Below are 23340 nucleotides of genomic sequence, written 5' to 3' on the forward strand. Positions count from 1 at the left end.
AGGTTGAGCGCTCTAAAACCGATTTAACCCCCCAATTATTTGCATTGACCGTTCCAAGGCGGTGACCCCAGCTTTATTCTTATAGGAGTTTATGTTGTTTTGTACTGTGCTGTTTTGTACTGTTTTTGGCGATTGGTCACTTGCCTTAAATAAAGGACCAACTAATTGTATTTAATGAGAATGCAATACTGCTCCATCAGCTGGAGTTTCATTTCTTTATAATGTTTCACATATGTAGTTTAATGCCACGGAGCACGTTTCGTCATTCCATCCTAGAGCATGAGGCCTTAAGTCCATGCAATTTTCATCATGACCACTCCAGCTGTTCGGTTCACCAGGTTGCCAGTTGACGTAATTCGGCGGGTAGATGTCTGTCTTTGATAATGCCCAAAACCAATCTCCTTCCACCCCCACGTCAGTACCTCCTACCCAGGCTTGTTCTTAAACATTTCAAGAAAAGGCTATCAAAGCTACAGTCAGTCAAAATTCAATTGACACATGTTTTAAGTAATCGTTTTAATCTACATCATACTGAGCAAAATCGCACTACACACCTAGACGTACAACGTTTTAACATTTTTTTTTCATAAACCACCTGCGTTATTTGTTGATGCCTTAGGCGTATATTGGTAAGTGCAATATTACATCCGTTACTGACGCAGTTGGTTCTGTCGAATATAGATTTTATTTCACTATATGCTTTTAAGAATCTACTTCACTTCAGCTGTGGCATTTTTGTCATTTTAAACTTTATGAGAGTAACCTGAAAACTACGATTGTACAAATATCTCTGATTCAAAGCTTAAATACTAAAAAGTGGTTCATTGTTGGTTTCGTGAAATACTTGTAAATGTATGAATTGTAATGAAACGCAATTTCTCAAGTAATTGAAGTACATAAAATTAAAAAACTGTTAAATATAGAGATGCACTAACTATTGACTATGTCAACTAGCGAATGCTGTAAGAAGTTATTTTCCCTTTCGTCGTTTATTTCTGCCAGGTGACCCCCGAGGTTTAGGCAAATTCCCTTTGAAAAGAAGGAAAAACACCTTTCAGCTTGTACTCATATACGATGAATACAATTTTTTGATTCAAAACAAAATGTCTTAAAAAAGTGGATCAATTTTATAATATGTTAAATATAAATGAATATTCAATAACTTTCACTGTATCCCCACTAACGCCATGCAAAATAAAAAATATTTAGTTATATTTATTTCTTGTGTATATAATACATAATCGAAACAGGACCATATCAACATAATCATACATGTTAAGTAGAAATGTATGCACATGTCATGTACATACACATTTTGAACGAACCTTTACCAAGGAAAACAGTTAACGTAAATACAAGTATTAATTTACCATTTTACGAGATCCTGTGGTTGCTTGGGATTGTCAACAATATCCAATACGTTTTACATTTCAATAACACATAATAAAGAATCTTTTACTTTCTCTTCATGTTGCCATACCCAGCGAAATATGCACATCGTTAACGTAATCAACCAAATTAATACCTCTGCTGCAACCCACGATTGCTGGTCATGACTGATGAAGTAGCATCTACCTCTGTAGCTGGTCCATCCACTGTTACACCCTGTGCAAAAAACGTATACTTGCTTATTATCTATTTATGTATATAGATATATTTGTGTATTTAATAGAGCACGCGATAAAATAACAACACATTACTTAATTAACTGGTTTAATAAGACTTTGTTGATATATTTTGCTTCCCAATAACCATTACGCAAATATAATATAACTTATTGTAAAGTATACAGCACCATATCTATTAAGTATAAAAAGCAATTTAAGTGTGGACTTGAGTGGCCGCAGCGTTACAGAAAAACAGCCGGTGGTGACCACGGGAATAAGGTAGGCAGTCACACGTGGCCCCGACTGTTTTGAAAATTATGTCTACCGGAGGTGGATGAGCACCCGGCAAATAACCATCGTGAAGTTGCGCCGTAACGGCAACACCGCCTGCCCAATTAGAAATGCTTTTGCTCCTGGAGCGACCCAACTAGGAAAATAGGAAAAACATATATTTGACTGGGCTAAACCTAGTTTATCAATCGCTCAACCATTGTGAATCGCTAAAAATACCAATCAATCAGCGATTTCACACTTTAACTCGGACATTTAATACCAATAATCACGCAACCAGCGATTACACACTTGATAACTCGGACCAGCGATTACACACTTTTAAAAACTCGGACAATAATAACACTTATCGCTCCACCAGCGATTTCACACTTTTAAAAGTCCGTAATTTACACTTTTACACACTTTATAACTCGGACCACTTTTAAAAACTCGGACAATATTAACACGAATCGCTTCACCAGCGATTTCACACTTTTTAAAGTCCGACATTTACACTTTTACACACTTTATTACTCGGACCACTTTTTAAACTCGGATAATAATACCAATAATCGCTCCACCAGCGATTTCAGACTTTTTAAAGTCCGACATTTACACACTTTATAACTTGGACAAGCGATTACTCATTTTTAAAAACTCGGACAATAATACCACTAATCGCTCTACCAGCGATTTCACACTTTTTAAAGGCCGACATTTATACACTTTATAACTCGGTTCAGCGATACGCTTTTGCCCTACGGTATTGCTACTATGTGATAAAGTTAACCTGTAATCTCTTTGAATTACCCGAAAGAACTCGCTGAAGCTAAAGGTGTGGTTTATAGTCTGCTTTGATATAGATCTTCAGCCGACTTCGACATTAACCCCCCGATCACTTGGATCTATGTCGTCCGTTTACATATGGCGCACAAGGCAGCCACGGTACCCATTTATACACCTGGGTGGAGAGGAGCAAACGTGGGTTTAATTTTTTGCTCAGAAAATCCAGTGGCCTGGGCGGGATCGAACCAGGGACCTTCCGATCCCTAGACCAGCATCCTACCACTAGACCACTGTCCCTAGCTAAGCTACGCATGCCAAGCTACGCATGTAACGCAGAGTCCATTCGAGCAAATGTGTTGATTCATTGTCGCTAAGGTTAGCTTGAAGAGGTATATGTTTTAGAATAAGTACGCGTGCCCATCCGACCCCAGCAAACATAATTTTCCGACTGCACTGCGACAGGAAAGCAAACACAATTGAAATACACACATGACAGTTACATAAGTATACAAATTAGAAATGAAATATTTGAAAGACAACAACATAATGAATGTACGGATACGTTAGTCACAACACCGAGCAAAAATAATGTGCATCTATATACACTCGACAGTTCATTGATAAATTAAAGAAATGAAGAAATTCCAAGTTCTGTGCAACACTGCCCGTCGATATGCGTCCCTTCTATACCCGACCTAACGGTGGACCCATAACAATCTTGTGAGGATATGGGCCGGCCAAGGCACCGCAATGCGCTTGGATGTCAGGCACCGGAGGTTAGGAGCCCGTTAGGAGTCGGTGGATATTGATTGGAAATAAATAAAGTATCAAAGAACGAACAATTTGAGGCGCTATTTGTGCAAGATATAGCCCAAAACATGTCAGGATAAGGAACTATGTAACCGGGATATACTATTTGTTCACAAGCAGAATGAGTGTAAGGTTAATTGTGTAGTTTGTTTTAAATATAGTATTCAAGTGTCATTTCATTTTTCTATGATTGATTTAAGGTTTATTTTATTTTTTTCGGTTGTGTATTTGTGTCTGTATAATGTTATGTAGGAATTTGTTGCCAATAATATGTAAGTTAATTTGTACGAATTGTTAAATGAGCTATATTATATAATAACAAATTAACACGTTAACTAATAATACACAGTATAATGTATTGAGTTGAATACAAGCTACATAAATTCAAACAAAGAGGGTCTTATACCGCTCATATGTTATGGGGCGTGCTCTGTGTATTACTATTGGGCATCATTTGTACAGATATGATAAGGATCACAATTTGATGTAACATACCAAATATCAAAGGTGTGTGATTTGTGGTTTAAGATAATTTAGTAAATCGTATTATATTATGTTCAATATTGAAAAACTAAGTCCCCACTCCATAAGGCTATGCCAATTTTGACCACAGACGCATGATATGAACAAATGTGGAAGAGGACCACTATTTGCTTCAACACAACATATAGTAAAACTCTTAACTGCGGCTTCAGAAGAGATAGTGTAAGTAATTTATTATATAACAGAAGTGTTAACAAATCGTGTGATCCTTTGGCGTGGCAAGTTTTGACCTCCTTGAATCATTTGAACAAACTTTGAAAATGTCAACTACATACTTTTACAACACCAGATTTTAAATCTCTGACCAATGCGATGGCATAGATTTTTTAATAGTTTACTATTAAAATTGGGCTCGGCCAATTGTTACAACAGTGCCATCATGATTTTAAATCATAAGGACTGTTGTATGGTGTTAAAATAGAAAATGAAAAGCAACTGTGACTTTTGCTTTAAGAAAAGCCTGTTTAAATCATATGACCCCTGCGGCGTGGCCAATTTACACGAAATGGATATGTCTTGAACTAAGATGGCTTATCTAAGGTTAGGCAATATTCGGAAAAATATGTACACGTGTATGCCTCTAAAACAATACTTACCAAATGAACTCTGAAGGAACGGTATCAATAGGATTGAATAAATGAAAATCATCATCTTTGAACGAATGACACAATCCAAGCGTCAATTTATCAATGACAAATTCATCCAGTGCGTTTGTCATTTACTATGCCCAAACCGCGTTATATCTATGTGGGTCATCAACCACAACGTCGTGCAAGTGATTGGTGTGTCCACAAATGACATTGGCTAACTCACGAACATAACTTTTCTGACCTCAACCACACGATTGTGAAGAATACTTTCTGCCCCTCTCAGAGCTCAAAATGTGAAGGCAATGACATAGAAAATTAACATTATCTGCCCCGACACAGCGCGCTTGACCATTTTTCGGCTTTGATAATGTAATGTAAATATGTGTAAGTCAATTTATATAATAACCAGAAAGACGCATTTGAAATTAAATGTATTTTTAGAAGTTATTTAGTTCATGAAAACATAAAAATCTGAAAATGTATACATTATAACAAGAAATGGAGACCATTTCAAGAAAGTAGGTTTTCAACTTTTTAACAATAAATACATTTGGATTTAATTGTGCATGAATACACGCAGCCTACACATGACATGACAGCACACTGCCTCCATCAAAACTCACATTATTGAGCCAAAACAATGTGTCTGCTGTTAAAAAAGGGACAATGAACCAACTAGTGCCAACTGCAATCCTTCCATAGACTTGTATGTAACGTTCATAAATCCTTACTTCTCGCTTGAAACATTTCAAATAGCTAATTTTGAGTTCGTCCGACCACGCTAAATGGTAGTGTAAAGGCAAATTTATGTCGATAACGGATGCATCTGTACATTTGCATGAATAACTGTATAATCGCATCCAGTAAATTTCTTTGATGATAACAAATACATGTGGCTCTAAACTGTATATATCAAATTGTATATTCACACATACATCAAATATCAGTTAAAGAAACACATGGTGAAGAAGGAACTACGTTCCGGTCACCTAAAATAATTGTATTGGTGCTGATCACTGTTGCCTTTTCAACAGAAATACTAAAACGGAACCAGAATACCGTATTATCCAAATCGTTTCGCGCTTAATCACACCTTCTACAGTTTTAAGGCTCATATAAATAAACAATAAACCCCACCCCTAAAACCGTATTTGTCTGGTCTGAAAAGATCGGAAAATTCCTCAATACGTTGGAAAACCCATCAATAAGTATGTTAGAAGAGAATAGAGTTTCATTTGCGTGGGTGTCCGTAATACAGATATCATATTCAGAGCAAATGGAATTAAGATAATCTAATGTGTTGCGTTTACTACATACATTCGAATGCAAAACGCAAATATCAATTATTACCGGTCCAGGATTTACCCGAACATCGATATATAACAATAGAATGAGACGAATAAAATTAAAATACTGATTTTGAATAATTTAACTTGGAAATGGCAGAATGCATTTTGATAATATCTGCATTACAAATACGACACGATTTAAAAACATTGTGATATATTACAGTAGTATTGTCTTCGAAAAAAACGTCCTTTTTTACCGTGGAGCAAATCAATTATTTGTTGGTCACATTATAGTTAAAACAGTATCAGTACTGAATATCATACAACCGAAAAACTAATTAAAATACAAATCATGGACTTGCACTTTAGAAGGGTCGTAACCACACCATTACACAACGAGGCAGACGCAGAGGCAGAGGCTATAATTTGCAAATCAGTAAAAAAAAATGCAACATAATGCACAGAGAAATGCACTTTATACACAATACATATCATATTGGATTGGATTAATTATGCAATAACTATGCATAATATTTTGGCATTAATATACAATCACAAAAGTGTCCATTCCTGCATATTCAGACAATACGAGGAATTACATATTGTAAAATGCTTCGCTACGCGCAAAAGGGTCTTAAAGGTCTCGATCACGTTTTCGATGATTTATGCAATTTTAAACTCTGACCGTAAGAAATATTTTGCAATTACTTCAATAGTATTATTGCGATCACGATGGCGATTAAGTTAAGATGGCGGATTTATTAAACCGTCAAATTGACCGACATCAAAAACTCACTCAAACCGCCAAGGTGGCCACTTAAACAAACACAGCCAATCAAAGGGCAAATACAATGTATCAATAGTATTTTCAAATAGATAAAGCCAACTATCGGAACGTCTTATACATATTACTGGTGCATCTTAAAAGGACGACAATGACAAAATTATAACTCATAGGACAAGTCTGAACAGTGGGAGAAACTTGCCGTCGCCCTTAATTGTCCACATGATATCCTTGAAAAATTATATGGTACGTTTGCACGTAAATTATTATGATTCGCTGTTTGATATTGTTTGAATAAAAGCTGGAAGATCTTGTCCTAGTTTTTACTTTTCTCGTTTTCTGAATAATTTCGCATTTTATTTTACATCAAAATAGCCTTTTTAGTTTTTCGGCTGACACCTGGGTCCCTTCCTGATCATGTTCGATGCATAACCCATTTAGATCGTCCATTACTTGTGCTTTTAACATAAACAAAGTAATTGTTACATTTATGTCCATAAGATACATATCAAGATAAAAGCAGCAAATAATCGTAACATGCTTTAGCCTTTGAAAATTCTCCATCGTAATGCTGACATAGAAATGGCCTTGACTTCAGCCTATAACCGCGACTTCCCTGAAAACAGAACAAAAGAACACAATTTTACGATAGAAATGCAGTTGTCTTATAACTACAAAACAGCAATCACTCTTTGTGTGAACGATGTTAACTAAACACACAAATATTATGCAAATAAGCCGTAAACAATGTTAGATAAGCACCCATGCATTCGGAACGAAGCCTAACTTTACGGAGTTGCGTGCAGAGCCTTGTAGAGAACGATATTTATATTGTCATCATTCAAAATAAGTACTTGACCTTTCAGTTCGAGACAAAGGCATTAGGCGCAATATGGCATCTAAAATGGGTGAAAAAGTGAGGCATGTTATTTCGATATTGTCGTTTGACGTACGAAGTTACACTCTGAAAAAGCTACATCATATTATATTTGATAATTGACCGTTAAAGTATGACATATCAATTTTTAGTTAGGAACAAAGGCTTTGTAGACAACACATCGCAACCAAATACTGAACACATGTGGCAATTTACTTTAAGGTTGTCTCATGAATGATAAAGTAAGAGTCTGCACAAGATAAATAATGTCGTCAATATTTCAGTATTGACATTGTATAAAGATATGTCTGGCTCTACATTGTGAACATATTTTGGAAAGATTATGTTACCTGTCAGGTGAAAGACAAAGTTACTGTGTGAACAATTGTACGAAGTATTTTAACTTATTACCTCTAAGAGTAATATTAACCTTGCAGCCTGGGACAGGGGTCAAACATGCGAAAAGCTTTGTCCACTAAGTGTACACGCATTGAGCAAGCATATACGAAATACAATACATTAAATTTGATATATCAGATAACTGAGTTTCGCTTACTGAAAATATAAAGGTCAGCTGCATTATATAACAATTTGGTTTCAAATGGGAGGCAGTCTAAATTGGCAAAATGGTATGCCGTTGATTCGACTTTTGGCGTCAACCAAGTAATAAGAGACACCATTACCGTTCGGAATTTTCACAGACATAGTTCTGAATGGTCATGCAACGTTCGTCATTCCATCCAGAGTGGCCAGGTCGAACGTCCACACAATTTTCGTCTCTAAAATAACATAATTTTAATGTATGTTTCGTAAAACAATATTTATTAACACAGTTTCTATACGATTTGATACATAGCAAATACCTTCGTAGATTTTTTATTCAAACTCCATGAACATGATGTCACATGTTTTATATTAACACTTCTGGCAGGTATAATTTATGACCGGTTTCTTAAATTGTCGTCGATTATAATACTTCAAATAACATACCCGATTGAAGAAATATTTAAGTATTCACTACGTCCGAGCAGCAACAACGTATCTTAGTTGGAATTTTTAAGAGTTGTAATGATTTTCTTTTCGGTTATTGTGTATTTTCAATGATAAGTGTTTAAAACACCTTATTCTGATGCTAACGAATTCTTTAAAATATTGGTACAAGTCTGTAACAGGTGCTTCTGCCAACCAGTCAGTATGCATGCGTGGAAAATCACGATTGAAAACAATACAAACAACTGGTATATGTTGCATTATTTTGTTTTGCAAATAGAAATCTCGATGAAAATGAATTAAAGGAAATGGATAGAGTTGGTACATGCATGCATCCAGCGATCGACATTTACGATATGATTTACATATACTGAACTGTAGCTACGAAGGTATTTGAGTTGGATTTTTTTCACAATTAGGATTTCATATGTCAGTAGTGCAGTAAAATATCAAGAAGTGTATAACTAATCAAGAAAAGTTTAAACTGACAATAACTTTTAAATGACCAAGGCGCATCTGTTTCTATTAAAACGATTTAAAATAATATTAGACTTTCCTTAGTATTAATGGCGCGACTCCGTCCGTAACTGTTGACAATTCGAAACATTTTCAAACTATTTCATTGAACAACGAGCAGTTATCAAAGCAATTTTACGGTTTAAATGGTTTTCAGAAATTAACCTGTAAATAAGCGAACACGACAAATAAATCATGGCCTACGAATTCTGATAGCTGTTGGGTTCTCCTGAGTCCCAGTTGGCGTAATTGACTGGCTCCATAGATGCCATCCATACCCACTTTCCCTCCTGCTCGATATCCGCCCCACCTGTCCACACGCTTTCTGCAATTAACCATGAAATTCACAACTTTGTTAAAATACAAGCCATTTGGAAATTTTGGTGAAAAGATATCCCCAATGTTTTGAATGAATTCATATTATGTTGTTTGTAAGTTAACCTTTATGTAAAAAGGAAAAGCTTAAACAAAATAATACAACTCCGAAAACAACTTCGCTGTCATATGTCGGACTTTTACACAAATCGAAATCGGATACGACATTCGCGTTAATACAATAGTGTTAATACATGTATAGCGTAGATGGTTGTGTTCGAATTCTAGCAATATTTGTGTACACTCGTTAAAATCAGGGAAGCGCTATACTTTGCAAGGAATCCACAATTCTTCTAATGAAGGCATCTTCATCGGCATTTTGGATTTCTACAAGATATCCGCCAAGAAGCTCACACATTGCCTGAAAATACATAAACAGTATTTCAATTTAAACAAAGTGAGTGGTGGGTGAATATTAAAATAATGCTCAAGAACATATTTGAGCTTCAATTTGCTACTAAAATGTTTACCTATAATTACAACAAATATTTTATATGTATTCATAAAAAAATAATGATGATAATAAATAAATAAAATTAATCTATTAAAATATCATGTACACGTTCACCTCAGAACTATGCCAGTCCTGCCGTTCGTGGCTTATCAGATAACAGCTGGTGCCATGTGGTATCCATCCCCTTCTGCATTCTGTCTCTGTTTAAAGCAATTAATACACAATCGAAGGTATATGCATGATGTTCTATAGTAATACGGTTCTCATTTGTTCGGGGAAAGCATAAGGAAACCAGCCACTTAAATAACAAGTGATCACATGAATGTATTTTTTTCTCATTTTAAGCAAATATTTGTTGCCCATAAAGTAGTTTTGCAGTTCGTAATAAAGCACGTACATAAATCGATATAGCAAAGATATATAAAAAACACATACCGTTCCTCGGGTCAGCAGAGACATAAACAAGAATTACATCAAGCAATATAAAACATCGTATCTTCATTTTATTCCCAAACGTTTACTTCTCGATAGACTTAATGTAACGTTACTTTTTAATGATAAGAGTATTCATAAGCGGAATGCGTCGGTGAAATTTTGCTAGGACTTGAACGGTCAGAGATAAATTTCAGATCACGAGTGTTTACTTACTTCAACAAGAGCACCGCCTTGCGGGTGCAGACCGCTCATCTATTTTCATTTTAAAGGTGAAGGGACTCTCAATTTCAATCACAAAGGAGGGAGGGTTGAAGTGAAGAGGGGTGTATAGTGTGGGGGTGTGGACATTTATTACATTATCTTCCAAAAATGTGAAAAAAATGCAAAAAAAAATAATAATTTGGGGGTGGGGGTGGGTGGGGGGGGGGTTAGGGGATTCTTGGGTGCGATGGTTGGACGGTATTTCAAAAATAAAATAATAAAAATAAATATTTGTGTTTTTTAACCGTTTCAAAAAAAAAATGGGGGGGTGGGGGGGGGGGGGGGTGGGGGGTGGGGGTGGGGGGGTATAGTGTGAGGGTGTGGTGGTCATTTGTGAGATGATCTTAAAAAAATTAGGGGGGGGTTCGGGGGGGAGGGCACGGGGGATGGTTTGGGTGGAGTCTATTGTGGTATGTCAGGTAAGAGTAGTTTTGTCAAAGTATCAATCAAATCTAATCATAAATAAGAAGTTATGGCAATTTTAGCAAAATTTAATAATTTGACCTTGAGAGTCAAGGTCATTCAAAGGTCAAGGTAAAATTCAACTCGCCAGGTACAGTAACCTCATGATAGCATGAAAGTATTTGAAGTTTGAAAGCAATAGCCTTGATACTTTAGAAGTAAAGTGGATCGAAACACAAAATTTAACCATATATTCAAAGTTACTAAGTCAAAAAAGGGCCATAATTCCGTAAAAATGACAACCAGAGTTATGCAACTTGTCCTTTTACTGTACCCTTATGGTAGTTTGCGAGTGTTCCAAGTATGAAAGCAATATCTATGATACTTTAGGGGTAAAGGGGACCAAAACACAAAACTTAACCAAATTTTCAATTTTCTAAGTATAAAGGGCCCATAATTCCGTCCAAATGCTAGTCAGAGTGACATAACTTTGCCTGCACAGTCCCCTTATAATAGTTAATAAGTGTTGCAAGTATGAAAGCATTAGCTTTGATACTGTAGGAATAAAGTGGACCTAAACACAAAACTTTATCACCTGTTTTTTATAAGCGTGTCTTTAGATGAACCGTTATAAGTTGTGTCTCCAAATATCACATACTTTGTCAATACAATATATATGTGGGCTATATTATGCTACATATGCTTACATATACATATATGTTTACACTTGATGCCGGAAACATGTCGAGCCCACTGTCTATGATGGTTGTAATTATTTGACATGCTGAATCATGCACATGGTTGTCCTTTAGCCTTAAGAATGCATAACTCGCAAATTATTGTAAAATTGCATCATGACTTATAAAGATACGGTATTGACAAGCTGTTTAAAGGAAAACGAATCAGTTTGAACCAATAACCTGTCGTTGCATTGACTGTTGAGCTAGAGAGACGGTTTTTACACATGACACACATGATGGACATTTGCGGTAAATATTGTTTTACTTTCATTATGAATAACACATTAACAGTACTGATTGTCGATATGGGCAAATTTAATCATTGACTTTTAAGTTTGACGTTGATCTATGAGGTACAGGTGCGGGTTTTACATGCGTCGTTCCGACTTTTAATGCCCACTAGTAAGTTGCGGTCAATAATTTTAAAAAGTGAAAAATGATAAAAATGTTCGGTCCAAACAAGCTGTTTTAGCCAATTGTAACATATGACCTCAAAGTGTGGGATGTACACGATGCACGTTGTCTCATGTGGACGTTCGCAATAATATATTTTAAATTGTACCATGAAATTCAAGGTAACAGATCCCACCCGCGCGCTCCTTTTAGCTTTTCGCAACCGTGCTTGACAAACACTAACCGGTTATTAACAAGAGCACCGCATAACGGGTGCCACGCTCGGCTGCGAAAGATTGTCAGAATTTTTGATATTTTTGTTTAGAGGTCACAGTGATCTTGACCTTTGACCTAGTGACCCAAAAATGGGTGTCGCGTGTAGAACTCATCAAGGTGCATCTACATATAAAGTTTCAAAGTTGTAGGTGGAAGCACTTTGATTTTAGAGCCAATGTTAAGGTTTTAGCACGACACCGGCGGACGACACGACACGACACGCTCGCTATGACAATACCTCTGGTTTTCTCCGAAAACAGTCGCTAATAAAAAAGAAAGTCTAAATGTGAAAAGAACATACGTTGATTTTCATTGAGTAATGCATTTCATTAAATAAGTGGTATGTTTATAGCGTAGAGAGAGGGCAATTATAGCCATGACGCAATCATTTGAGTTCAAGGTTCAATTGACGCGATACACATTCGGATCGCGATTCATCCAGTGAGTCATAAATGTGGCATCTAACAAGGTTACACAGTTATTAGACTTGACCAGAAGACCCAGATTTTTTAAGTACTATACGTTAACACCATACGGTAATTCAGGGCCACGCTCGTACAGTAACCATACAATGTTAAGCCGTATTGCTGCGACCATATGTAAGCCACGAAGAAGTCAACTACAGAACGAATTAATAATTTATCTTTTTGTTACCCTGTATCAGTGTATTGAACACAAAGATCGACATGGATAAAATCACTGTAATTGGTGAAACGATTTCGCTCATTTAACAATACTGCATCATCATAAAAAATAAAAATAATATTATTATCACAATAACTAGCATCAACATCAGTATATTCATACTCATAATAAGCATGGTTGCATCAACATTATCAGTCAAATTAGCATTATTATTATTAAATGTTGATATTTATATCACAACTAACTGTCGGAAGAAATCGCATGCAGTGCTTTGATTTACACATACATGGTTTCGTTTTCTTCATGTACATCCTTGAGCTATCATCTGGTTCGAATTGGCCGTAATGATAAGTCACTTCTTCACCAGGACTAATATCTCGTAAAGCGAACAGACAAAGGTGTGGTATCACTGTTTCAATTCTAACTGGAAGCACGGCTAAATTTGGCTCACACGCGTGATTTATAAAACGACCAACGTTCCCTTTAAAACGTGGGTCAATGTAGGTACAAAGCACGCCAGATGGTGTATATTCCCTGATTATAAACACAAAGTTCATGTCACCATATTTCATGTTATCAATCCTCTTTCTAGCTTCCGCTTTCGACAAAACCTCACCGGCATATTCGCACAGGAACTGACCTTTCCGTACAGTCTCCAACACTTTCACACCTAATCCCTTTCCGTCACTCTCAAAAACCTCCATTCTAATTTTAATTCCTTTCCGAACCACTCGATTCAGGCAATCTTCTGAGCATGTACAGTTAGAGTTACACTCTTGTAATACAATATTGTTACTTGGTGTTAAGCCTTCATCCGTTAGTAAACCGTCCGAGGTGTAGTTTAATCCGTACTTGACGCAGCCGCAATTTGTGTTCGATGCGCAAGATTCAACTGGACATGTGCATCCGTCTATAGTAGCTCCAAACAGTTTCTCGTCAAACCCGCTGCTCGGAATATTACATGGGACATAGGTGAACTGCAAATTATACAAATAACTTGTTTTAACTAACATAATCAACCGAGCTTAATTTAAAATATCGATAGATATCAACAGTACCGATTTCGCCTCTTGTATAGTACATTGAACTTGATACAAAATATGAGTTCATATTTATGAATAAGTTTATGCCTAAATGTAATTAAGAACAAATATTCGGTTCAGTGTTAGTTGTTGTGGTAATTTGCAAAGTTTTACAGTGCCAATTTGTAGGAATTATACAGCAAGGGCGATACTCTAAATGGGTTGATAACAAGTATTGGAACGCAACACAAATGGTTATAATTATACGAATTAACCAACACGTAACCGTGAGTTATGACAATCCTACCATGAATATGCATTTAATTTGTATATTTAATAATGACACTAGGAGTATGTTAATATAGACTCAACTTTTCCCACGAACAAACATAAACACATGCGTTTTCGTCAATAAGTCACACTATTTCAAAATAACGTCGACTTTATCAGTGAATTGTTTCCGTCTGTATAAAGTCACGGAAAAATGTATTTTCACAATTGAGTTAAAACTACAACAATTCCCAAGTTCCTTCGGACATATTCCTTAAAGGAATGAATATTGTGTCGAGTATTATCTAAAAGTGCATTCTCCCTAAATGACCAAAAAAATAGCAATGAAACTTAATTTTTCAAGCCAAAAGGCATGTAAATGAATATTTTTAATTTTTTTAATTTATAACAAGACATCAAAGACCCATAATCCAAATCTGATGTCTGCTTTAATTACAGTGTTTTTGTGCTAATTTTTGCCAATTAGTACGGTGCCGGTTCTTTTCCCTGTTGGGCCAAACAATCGCTGTTCATTCATTAAAAATGAGTTAAAAATAGAAGTGACGTCATATGCGTTGTTAAATGATATCAATATTTTATGTTAGTAAATGCAAATGATATGCCAATTATCTAAACAATAACATTTTGGTGAACTCAAACTTATATTACTGATGCGTCGTGGTAAAATAAATATTTAACGTTGACCTTGCGTTGAATATAATGAAAACAAGAGCTGTCAGAGGACAGCGCGCTCGACTATTCGAGTGCTTGACGTAAGCCATCATGGGGAAATTGTTCATATTCAATAATTTATTAGACGATCTTTCAAAAATAAAAAAAGGATAAAGACAAAATTGGGGAGGGGGGGGGGTGGGGGGGGTGGGGGGGTAGGGGGGTGAGAAGGGGTATAATGTGGGGTGTGGTTATTTATAAGATGATGTTTAAAAAAAATAGGGGAGGTGGGGGGTAGGGGGGTTAGACGGGGTATAATGTGGGGTGTGGTAATTTATTAGATGATGTTTTAAAAAAATTGGGGGGCGGTGGGAGCGGGGGAAGGTGGGTGGGGGTGAGAGGGGGATATAATGTGGGGTGTGGTAATTTATTAGATGATGTTTAAAAAAAATGGGGGGGGTAAGGTTGTGGAGTGAGGTTGGGGGGGGGGGGTGAGGTGGGGGGTGAGGTTGGGGGGGAAGGGATTCTTTAGGGGCGTGGGGTATTGTTTGGGTGGAATCCATTGTGGTATTCAGGTAAGTTTTGTTTTGTCAAAGTAATAAGTAAATGTAATCATAAATAAAGAAGTTATGGCTATTAAAGCAAAAATGTTCAATTATCTAAGTGTAAAAGGGGCCATAATTATGTAAAAATGCTTGATACAGTGGTCTGCTCTTGTTTATAGGTTGGGGTCATGTTGGTCAACAAGTATGCAACATATAAAAGCAAAATGTCAAAGGATATAGGAAATATTTGGGGTAGTACGCAAACATTAACATAGTATTATCAATAATATGCATATTCTAAGTATAAAAGGGGCAATAATTATGACTAAATGCTTGATAGAGTTGTCTGGTCTTGTTTATAGGTTGGGGTGATGTTGGTAAACAAGTATGCAAACTATAAAAGCAATATGTCCAGGGGCAATGAAAATAAATGGGGTAGTACGAAAACTTAAACATTTGCTGCATATTCTAAATGGAAAAGGGGCCATAATTATGACAAAATGCTTGATAGAGTTGTCTGCTCTTGTTTATAGGTTGGGGTTATGTTGGTAAACAAGTATGCAAAATATGAAAGCAATATGTGAAGGGAGAAAGAAAATATTTGGGGTAGTACGAAAACTTTCACATTTGCACGCAGACGCTAACGCTAACGCCTAACGCTACCGCAGACGCTGGGGTGAGAAAGATAGCTCCACTTTATATATTTCATATATAATAGTCGAGCTAAAAATGGGGAAAACACTATTCCGAAACTAGAAATGGCGCGGCAGAGGCCGACGCGTATCCCCACGCCGCATGTTTGACCCAAGGGCGCCCCAGGGTTGATCATGGGGCCATGCATAGTTGAGATTGACTGTATTGTCATAAGAGAAGTTCAGTATCAATTAGAAGTGAATGGGTGTAAAAATAAAGAAGTTATAGTAAAAGGCAATTTTGGGAGGGTGTGGCCTATGTGGGCGGGGTGCCCCAGGGTTGGTAATGGGGCCATGCATAGTTGAGATTGACCGTATTGTCATAAGAGAGGTTCAGTATCAATTTGAAGTGAATCAGTGTATTAATGAAGAAATTATAGTAAAAGGCAATTTTGGGCGGGTGTGGTCTATGTGGGCGTGGCGCCCCAGGGTTGGCAACGGGGCCATGCATAGTTGAGTTTGACCGTTTTGTCATAAGAGAGGTTCAGTATCAATTTGAAGTGAATCAGTGTAGAAATGAAGAAGTTAATGTAAAATAACCTAAATTTTTTTTATAGTAAATGGATTTTTTTGGTGGGTGTGGCCTATGTGGGCGGGCGCCCCAGGGTTGGGATTGGGGCCATGCATAGTTGAGATTGACCCTAATGTCATAACAAAAGTTCAGTATCAATTTGAAGTGAATCCGTGTAGAAATGAAAAAATTATAGTAAATGGAAATTTTTGGTGGGTGTGGCCTATGTGGGCGGGGCGCCCCAGGGTTGGGAATGGGGCCATGCATGGTTGAGATTGACCGTATTGTCATAGGTGAGGTCCAGTATCAATTTGAAGTGAATCGGTGTAGAAATAAAGAAGTAAATGTAAAATAACCTAAAAAAATGAGTGATAATTTCTGACGCGGCCCCACCCCAACCCCTATAACTTTTGACCCAGGGGTCAGATCAAAATTCCAAATAGTGCACCGTCGCACATATGCTCATAGCTACCATGTGTGTAAATTTCAAGGTTCTAGTGCTTTTAGTGTAGGAGGAGATAGTGGCCAGGACGGACGGACGGACAGACGGACGGACGGACGGACGGCGGAGATCACCACAATATCCCCACCTTTTTTTCAAAAAGCGTGGGGATAATAATGTTTTTTTATGTGAAGTCAATACCTTTATACCAGAATCATAATAGCAGCCGAATTAGAAACAAGATCATGGGAAATCCACACACACACACACACACAATAAACTAAATAACGAAAGTACTTCAATCGGTAGCAACATTCAAACAGCTTTTAGTAATGCTGATCCCCACTCAACCAATATATAATCCAAAACTAATCGAATAATGCGTATTTAAGTTAAGCTTATTTTACAATTTTACAAATGTTATTAATAGTTTCGCCAGTTCTTCCAAAGAAAAACAACTATATCAGACTTTCTTCTTCCCATGCTCATTGGAAATGAACCAAAGAATACATGTTTTACTTGACGAAATTTTGCTAGATTATCGTAAATATGTTTCTACGACAAGTTGATGAAATTTCAGTACACAATACACTTTATTACTAAGATAATATAGTTTTTTTCGTTAATAAAAGATTTGATGAAGTTATTGATTAGATGAAGTTAATAATAATTATTTAATAATCGTGCGTTTTAATGTCAATCAAAGGGGAACTATATTTTTCGATTCATCAAAATAATTTGCTTGGATGTTTACTATCAATACACTCTTTTTTATACGGTTCATCTGGTACTTTAATTATAACAGTTATAGACATCAAGTCCGTATCAGTAAATTGTAACCTTGATACATGTAATTTGGATGAAAGGGGAAAAGCTATTAAACCTACCGTTGATCGTGTATATATGTATATATATATATATATATATATATATATATATATATATATATATATATATATATATATATATATATATATATAATTTTGTTTGTTTTTTTAGCTATTGAGAAATTATAGCATGCTATTTGGGATGGGTTGTCGCTTCATCCCATTGACCCATTCCTCTTATACCTTTTAATATAATTATCGGCAGCGTAAATGTTTGCGAGATATACATAGTAGAATGTAACCTTAGCATTTGAGTCCACTGTAACCTTATGTATGGGATAAATAAGAATAAAATCTGGACTAAACGTAAATAAACTTACATTTCTGTCTATTAATTCTGTTTTGCATCCGTCTGCTAAGAAAATCGCGACGTTTTCGCAGCCATTTGTGATATCCATCAGTGTTTGCATGACGAAGAGTCGTAGTGTTTACGGATTAACTATACAGGACAAACACAGCATTCGCACCGTTCGCTCCGGTTAAGCACTACTAAACATAAGATTAGCTTAATTTTCTGCGCAAGTTCGTAAATTTGGTAAAAAAAAATTGTATTTGGAAGTTTGTGTATTTGTTAAAGCCCTTATCCCTTTTTAGTTTTGTGTTCATTATTTTCTAGATAGCATGCAAACATTATAAATAATGTTATATTATTAGCTAATTCGTCAATTTATGGATTTCGAAAAAGTTTCCATATGTTTACAGATTTGTGATTCCAATAAAATAATCACGAACGCAGTTCTTTTATGAAGTGAATAAATAATTTTTTTTTCATTGTTTGTTTTCAAAACATAGTTATTACAGAATTTTTATTAAAAAGGAATGAAATCATTTTGGAATTTTAAACGGTTATCGATTATTTAAGTTATTTCTTTATCAAACTTTTTATTTATTTTTATGTTGTGTTTAATAATCGAACATCGTGTAATATTCTATTTTGATTTAATTCATTAAATAAATTATACTCAAAAATAAATGTCGCCCTGCTTATGTTATTGGTACCTGAGATATCTACATTCTTAGTCCGTTCAAATTTGATGTTAATGGTCATTCGGTCTGTCTAGTTTTCAGGGGCGTTTGGTCAGTCATCAATCTATGAAGTACACTCTACGTCATTCCGGTTGAAATAATAATGATGTTCGGTATTTTGCGTATCGACCTTCTATGCGCACTTGATGTCATGTTCCTGTTTTTCCGTCAGTACGATACTTTAATACGTATGTTACTATATATAGTAACATATTTGACTCGAATGCATATGATTATCGGTCAAAGCAAGGTGATTGAAAATCGATTATCGGCCCCGGAGCTTAAGCGCGTGACGTTACGGCCAACGCATTACGTAATAACAAAATGGCGCCCACATTCAGTCTCATCCAACGGTGATCAATACAATTAACCACAACTCAAAGAAAGAATCGAACATAATAATAACGACACGTAGCACACAGTTTGGATAATACAAATATCGATTGAAACTGAAACTTTTCTGTACATGAGACATATGCCTCTATTGTAGCTTTAACAGGATTCACCGAACAGCAAAATTTATAGTTAAAGAAACACTTACCTAGACAACTTAAATCCGATGTTTACAAAAATAAAATAACAACGATGCGCTATTCCGTCCTTTTTTGTTAATTCATCCGTTATTTTATATTGATTTTAAATCACACTTTTTTAACCGATTGTATCGAATGCTAACCACTTTCACCAAAAACTACGGCCTTCATGGCGATTATTCACTCTGCGAGCCGATCATCACATCTGGCCCTCAAGCAACGAGGTATCAACCTTTAAGTGTTTACAAAGGAGATCTCAGAGTAGCAGATTTGAATTGAATATTTAACTATATTGTGCAGGTTGACATGTCGTTCCAGTGGAATGATATGTCTTAAAGTTATTTACGTTTTATTACAAAACAAACATAAATCAAATCTCCGAATTTAAATTCAAATTGATTGATTAAATGACGCGATATACGTTATTTTGCATGGAAACACAGAATACGTAAGAGCTCATAAATATATAATTGTATCCTCCAGTCACACATGCTTCTACCATGTTTAATTACATTTCAGTCATAGTTTGTATATTTAAAATGCAATAAATTATGGTTGCAGTTGTGCCTTATTTAAGTTGAACTTTACAATCAGCTTTGTCAGCAAAGTCATAACATAAATGCATGATTATTAACCAAGACGTTTGGTGGTATTGTGTTCATAAATTAAGCATTTTTTAAATCGAAAATCTATTAAGTTGTCAACACGACATATGGTGGCATACAAATAAACCTTGAGCGCGCTATGTGTTATATGTCATGCAAAGAATACGTACAAGATACATTGAATATCCGCTGAAGAGGTTTCACATTTTCGATAGTCGCCATTCATCATTAAAATTTAGAGCAATTGTTTTGTTTTCATGTTTACACATGTATAACGATATGCAGTAACCCGATTATTGTTACATATACAGTCGAGTTACCATTACCACATCAGTAGCGTAATAAAGTTGTGCTGATGAATAACAATGCATGTTTCTTCTTTTATACCAGTTTAATAATTACGTTTGATTACTGTTAAAGCAAAAATTATGTTTTAAAATGCAGACTATATCTTTTTTTGGCAAGTGGTTTTCGGAATTCATGCATTAAAGGATCATTTGTATCCATAACGGATCACGTGATCAAAACCACTCAGGGGGGGGGGGGGGCATCTCAAACGCTACTTGAATAGTCAAAACATGAAACGTGTACGTGTTTACTGTGATTAAAGCATTGTATTAAGTTGCCTTGCTAACAAACAGTGATTATGCTGTGTTTTATATAGTATGGTACATATTGCAAGCTCTGGAAATAGACTTAGAAAAGTTTCACTGTGAATTATTTGTTCAAAGTCTTCAAAAGATCCAACAGATATAGATAACTTATAAAACATGGTGATTTCTAATAAAATCTAATCTTCAATATTTAATATGAAACAGTGTTCCACAAATAAAACGTGAAGATAACAAACTATTAAGATGATTTATTTTAAGACTCAACAAAATTTGCATATCATTCACTCATTGACAATAGTAGATTTTTGCAAGTTAAACAAAAGTAAAACAACTGACCATAAAAATTTAAATAACATCACAAGAAACAAAAGTATCAATGTAAAATAGCATCACATTATACAAATATGTAACATGTAATTATATTAAAAATGATGACTGATTTAAATATGTACATGAATAAAATCATTAAATGACTGATTAAGAAAAGTAACATTATTTCAAATAATACATTTTAAAAAGAGTTTTGACTTGTCAGCCATGTTCTAGAATAAATAACTCAGAGATGCGTGTGGATGCAAAGTGTCCTTCACATCTACATGGTGATTACATATTTGAAGTTTCATTTTAATCTCTTTGGAAATGTGGATGAAATTCACTACACATACTACTAATATATTATGCCGACACCTAAACGAGTTAATTTTGGCAATATATTTAAATTAAGCAGTAAATGTTGATGCTGTTAAAAAGTTTAATAAGTAGGCCTACATCGATATCATACAAACTGTTGTTTACATGCTACTTACATTTTTACTGATACTGGCTTACGTAACTAAACGTTTTGTTTACCTATATACACATATTTTTTACGTATGACCATTCTCGTGTGCGTATCAGACGGAACAAAGTTATTGTGGCAACTTCTGACCATTTTTAGTGGTGAATGATTACTACGTATAGGAAGACAATGAGGCCATCTTTGCAAAGAAACTAAAATAAATAAATGAATTGATCCCGACGCAAAGTTGGTATTGGAAAAAAGAAATGCAATTCATCCTTCCGTTTGTGTGTGCGTAATATTTTCGTCTCCACTCCATATCTCCTACCCTTATTTTTTTTCCCCGTCACAACGTTGGATGATTATAGAAATACACTTCTTTTGTCGTTTTGACCGTCCGTTAGTCTGTCATTGGTCCTTAACAATTTCATGCCCGCTCCATATCTTTGTATCTTTCAATAAACTTGCTAAAACTGTTAAGGGCTTTGAGCGATGTTCAGATGGCATGAAACTGTCGCCCCAGCTACAGGCAAAGTTCGCTATTTGAGATCAAAATTGTGAATCTTGCCCGGATAATATATGCAATATCAATTACATGAATTTCATATATCGTGTTTAAAGAGTTTGTTAAGATCATGGCGACGATTGAAGAATGCATGAGTAAGTCAAGTTGGCTCAACCTCAAAGTCGAACACATTGGAAAAAGCGTGAGCCTCTTTTTACGTTACCGGTCAATATCGTATATACCCTTGAAGGATTTTCGTGAAACTTTGCAGCACTGTTTTGGGAAATGAGTAGGCATGCATAAGCATGCGTCAGTAATGCCGACTCAATGTCAGTGACGCATTTCAAGCTGAAATACTTGAGCTTGATTTGGATAATACCGATTGATTGTTTTTTTATGAAAAGATAATGTCATACAAAAGATGCCAAGTAGTATTGATTCAATCACGTTGGCTTAAACTGACGATCGCCACTTCAGTTAAAAAAATATCGATGGAGGCTATAGCTGCCTCGTCATATCGTTTTGCAAATTTTAAAACTCTTTTTTTATTAATTTTAACTATGGCGAAATTTAAAATTTGCCATACATTAAGTCCTCCTTCCTCCAAACATTGTTAATAATGAATAATGTTTGTGCTTATATGTCCTGTTTGTATAATCTCTAGCTCGTACTACATTGATCTTCACAATAATAGTAATAAATTCGTAATAATAAACGACATAAGGGACGCAGGTTATGTATTAAAAACACATCACATACGATGACGTCAACCACCAGTGTGATATTTGTCCACTTACAAACACAATTGGCCTTCATGTCAGCTGTTTATATAGCTTCGATGCATCCTTTATTAAATAAAAACATACAGCTCGTTTCATGTTTAAACAATAACATGAAATCTACACCTACTTTATATACATAATTATTCAGAAACACGAACCTAATATTCCCGATAATGGTGGGTCACATGTTTATGCGATAACGAGTTACAGACGGAGTAGTTGCTGACAATTAGTAGAATTATGAAGGCAATATTTCTGCTTGTGTTCTTCACAAATTCGCAAAGCATTCACGGTAATGTGAATTTACACGTTTTCTCCGTTTAATTGTAAGTTTAAACCTATTAATTAAGCTCGATTGCATTGAAAGCCCCAGTCTTATTGAAACGTACTTGTAGATAGAGATCTTAAGA

The 23340-nt window shown here is 35.5% G+C and overlaps 2 protein-coding genes and 1 long non-coding RNA gene across 3 annotated transcripts; all 3 read right to left on the reverse strand.

Annotated features, from left to right (window-relative positions):
• Window positions 1-201: 201 nt before the first annotated feature.
• Window positions 202-4775, reverse strand: LOC127872949 (galactose-specific lectin nattectin-like). The gene is made up of 4 exons (XM_052416469.1): window positions 4616-4775; window positions 1526-1605; window positions 936-1029; window positions 202-440 (listed from the first exon to the last, which is right to left on the reverse strand). The coding sequence occupies exons 1-4, from the start codon at window positions 4668-4670 to the stop codon at window positions 217-219; spliced, it is 453 nt and encodes a 150-aa protein (XP_052272429.1). The 5' UTR covers window positions 4671-4775; the 3' UTR covers window positions 202-216.
• A 2383-nt stretch (window positions 4776-7158) lies between these two features.
• LOC127872948 (perlucin-like protein) lies at window positions 7159-10541 on the reverse strand. Its single transcript, XM_052416468.1, has 6 exons — window positions 10330-10541; window positions 10009-10094; window positions 9711-9801; window positions 9270-9390; window positions 8243-8338; window positions 7159-7298 (listed from the first exon to the last, which is right to left on the reverse strand). Exons 1-6 carry the CDS (start codon window positions 10394-10396, stop codon window positions 7277-7279), a joined length of 483 nt encoding a protein of 160 aa, XP_052272428.1. The 5' UTR covers window positions 10397-10541; the 3' UTR covers window positions 7159-7276.
• Window positions 10542-13027: 2486 nt separating this feature from the next.
• Window positions 13028-19190, reverse strand: LOC127872951 (uncharacterized). The gene is made up of 3 exons (XR_008045852.1): window positions 19087-19190; window positions 18408-18573; window positions 13028-14023 (listed from the first exon to the last, which is right to left on the reverse strand). It is a non-coding gene; the product is annotated as an uncharacterized LOC127872951 (long non-coding RNA).
• Window positions 19191-23340: the final 4150 nt, after the last annotated feature.

Source organism: Dreissena polymorpha, chromosome 3, assembly GCF_020536995.1.
Source record: "Dreissena polymorpha isolate Duluth1 chromosome 3, UMN_Dpol_1.0, whole genome shotgun sequence".
Taxonomy (NCBI): domain Eukaryota; kingdom Metazoa; phylum Mollusca; class Bivalvia; order Myida; family Dreissenidae; genus Dreissena; species Dreissena polymorpha.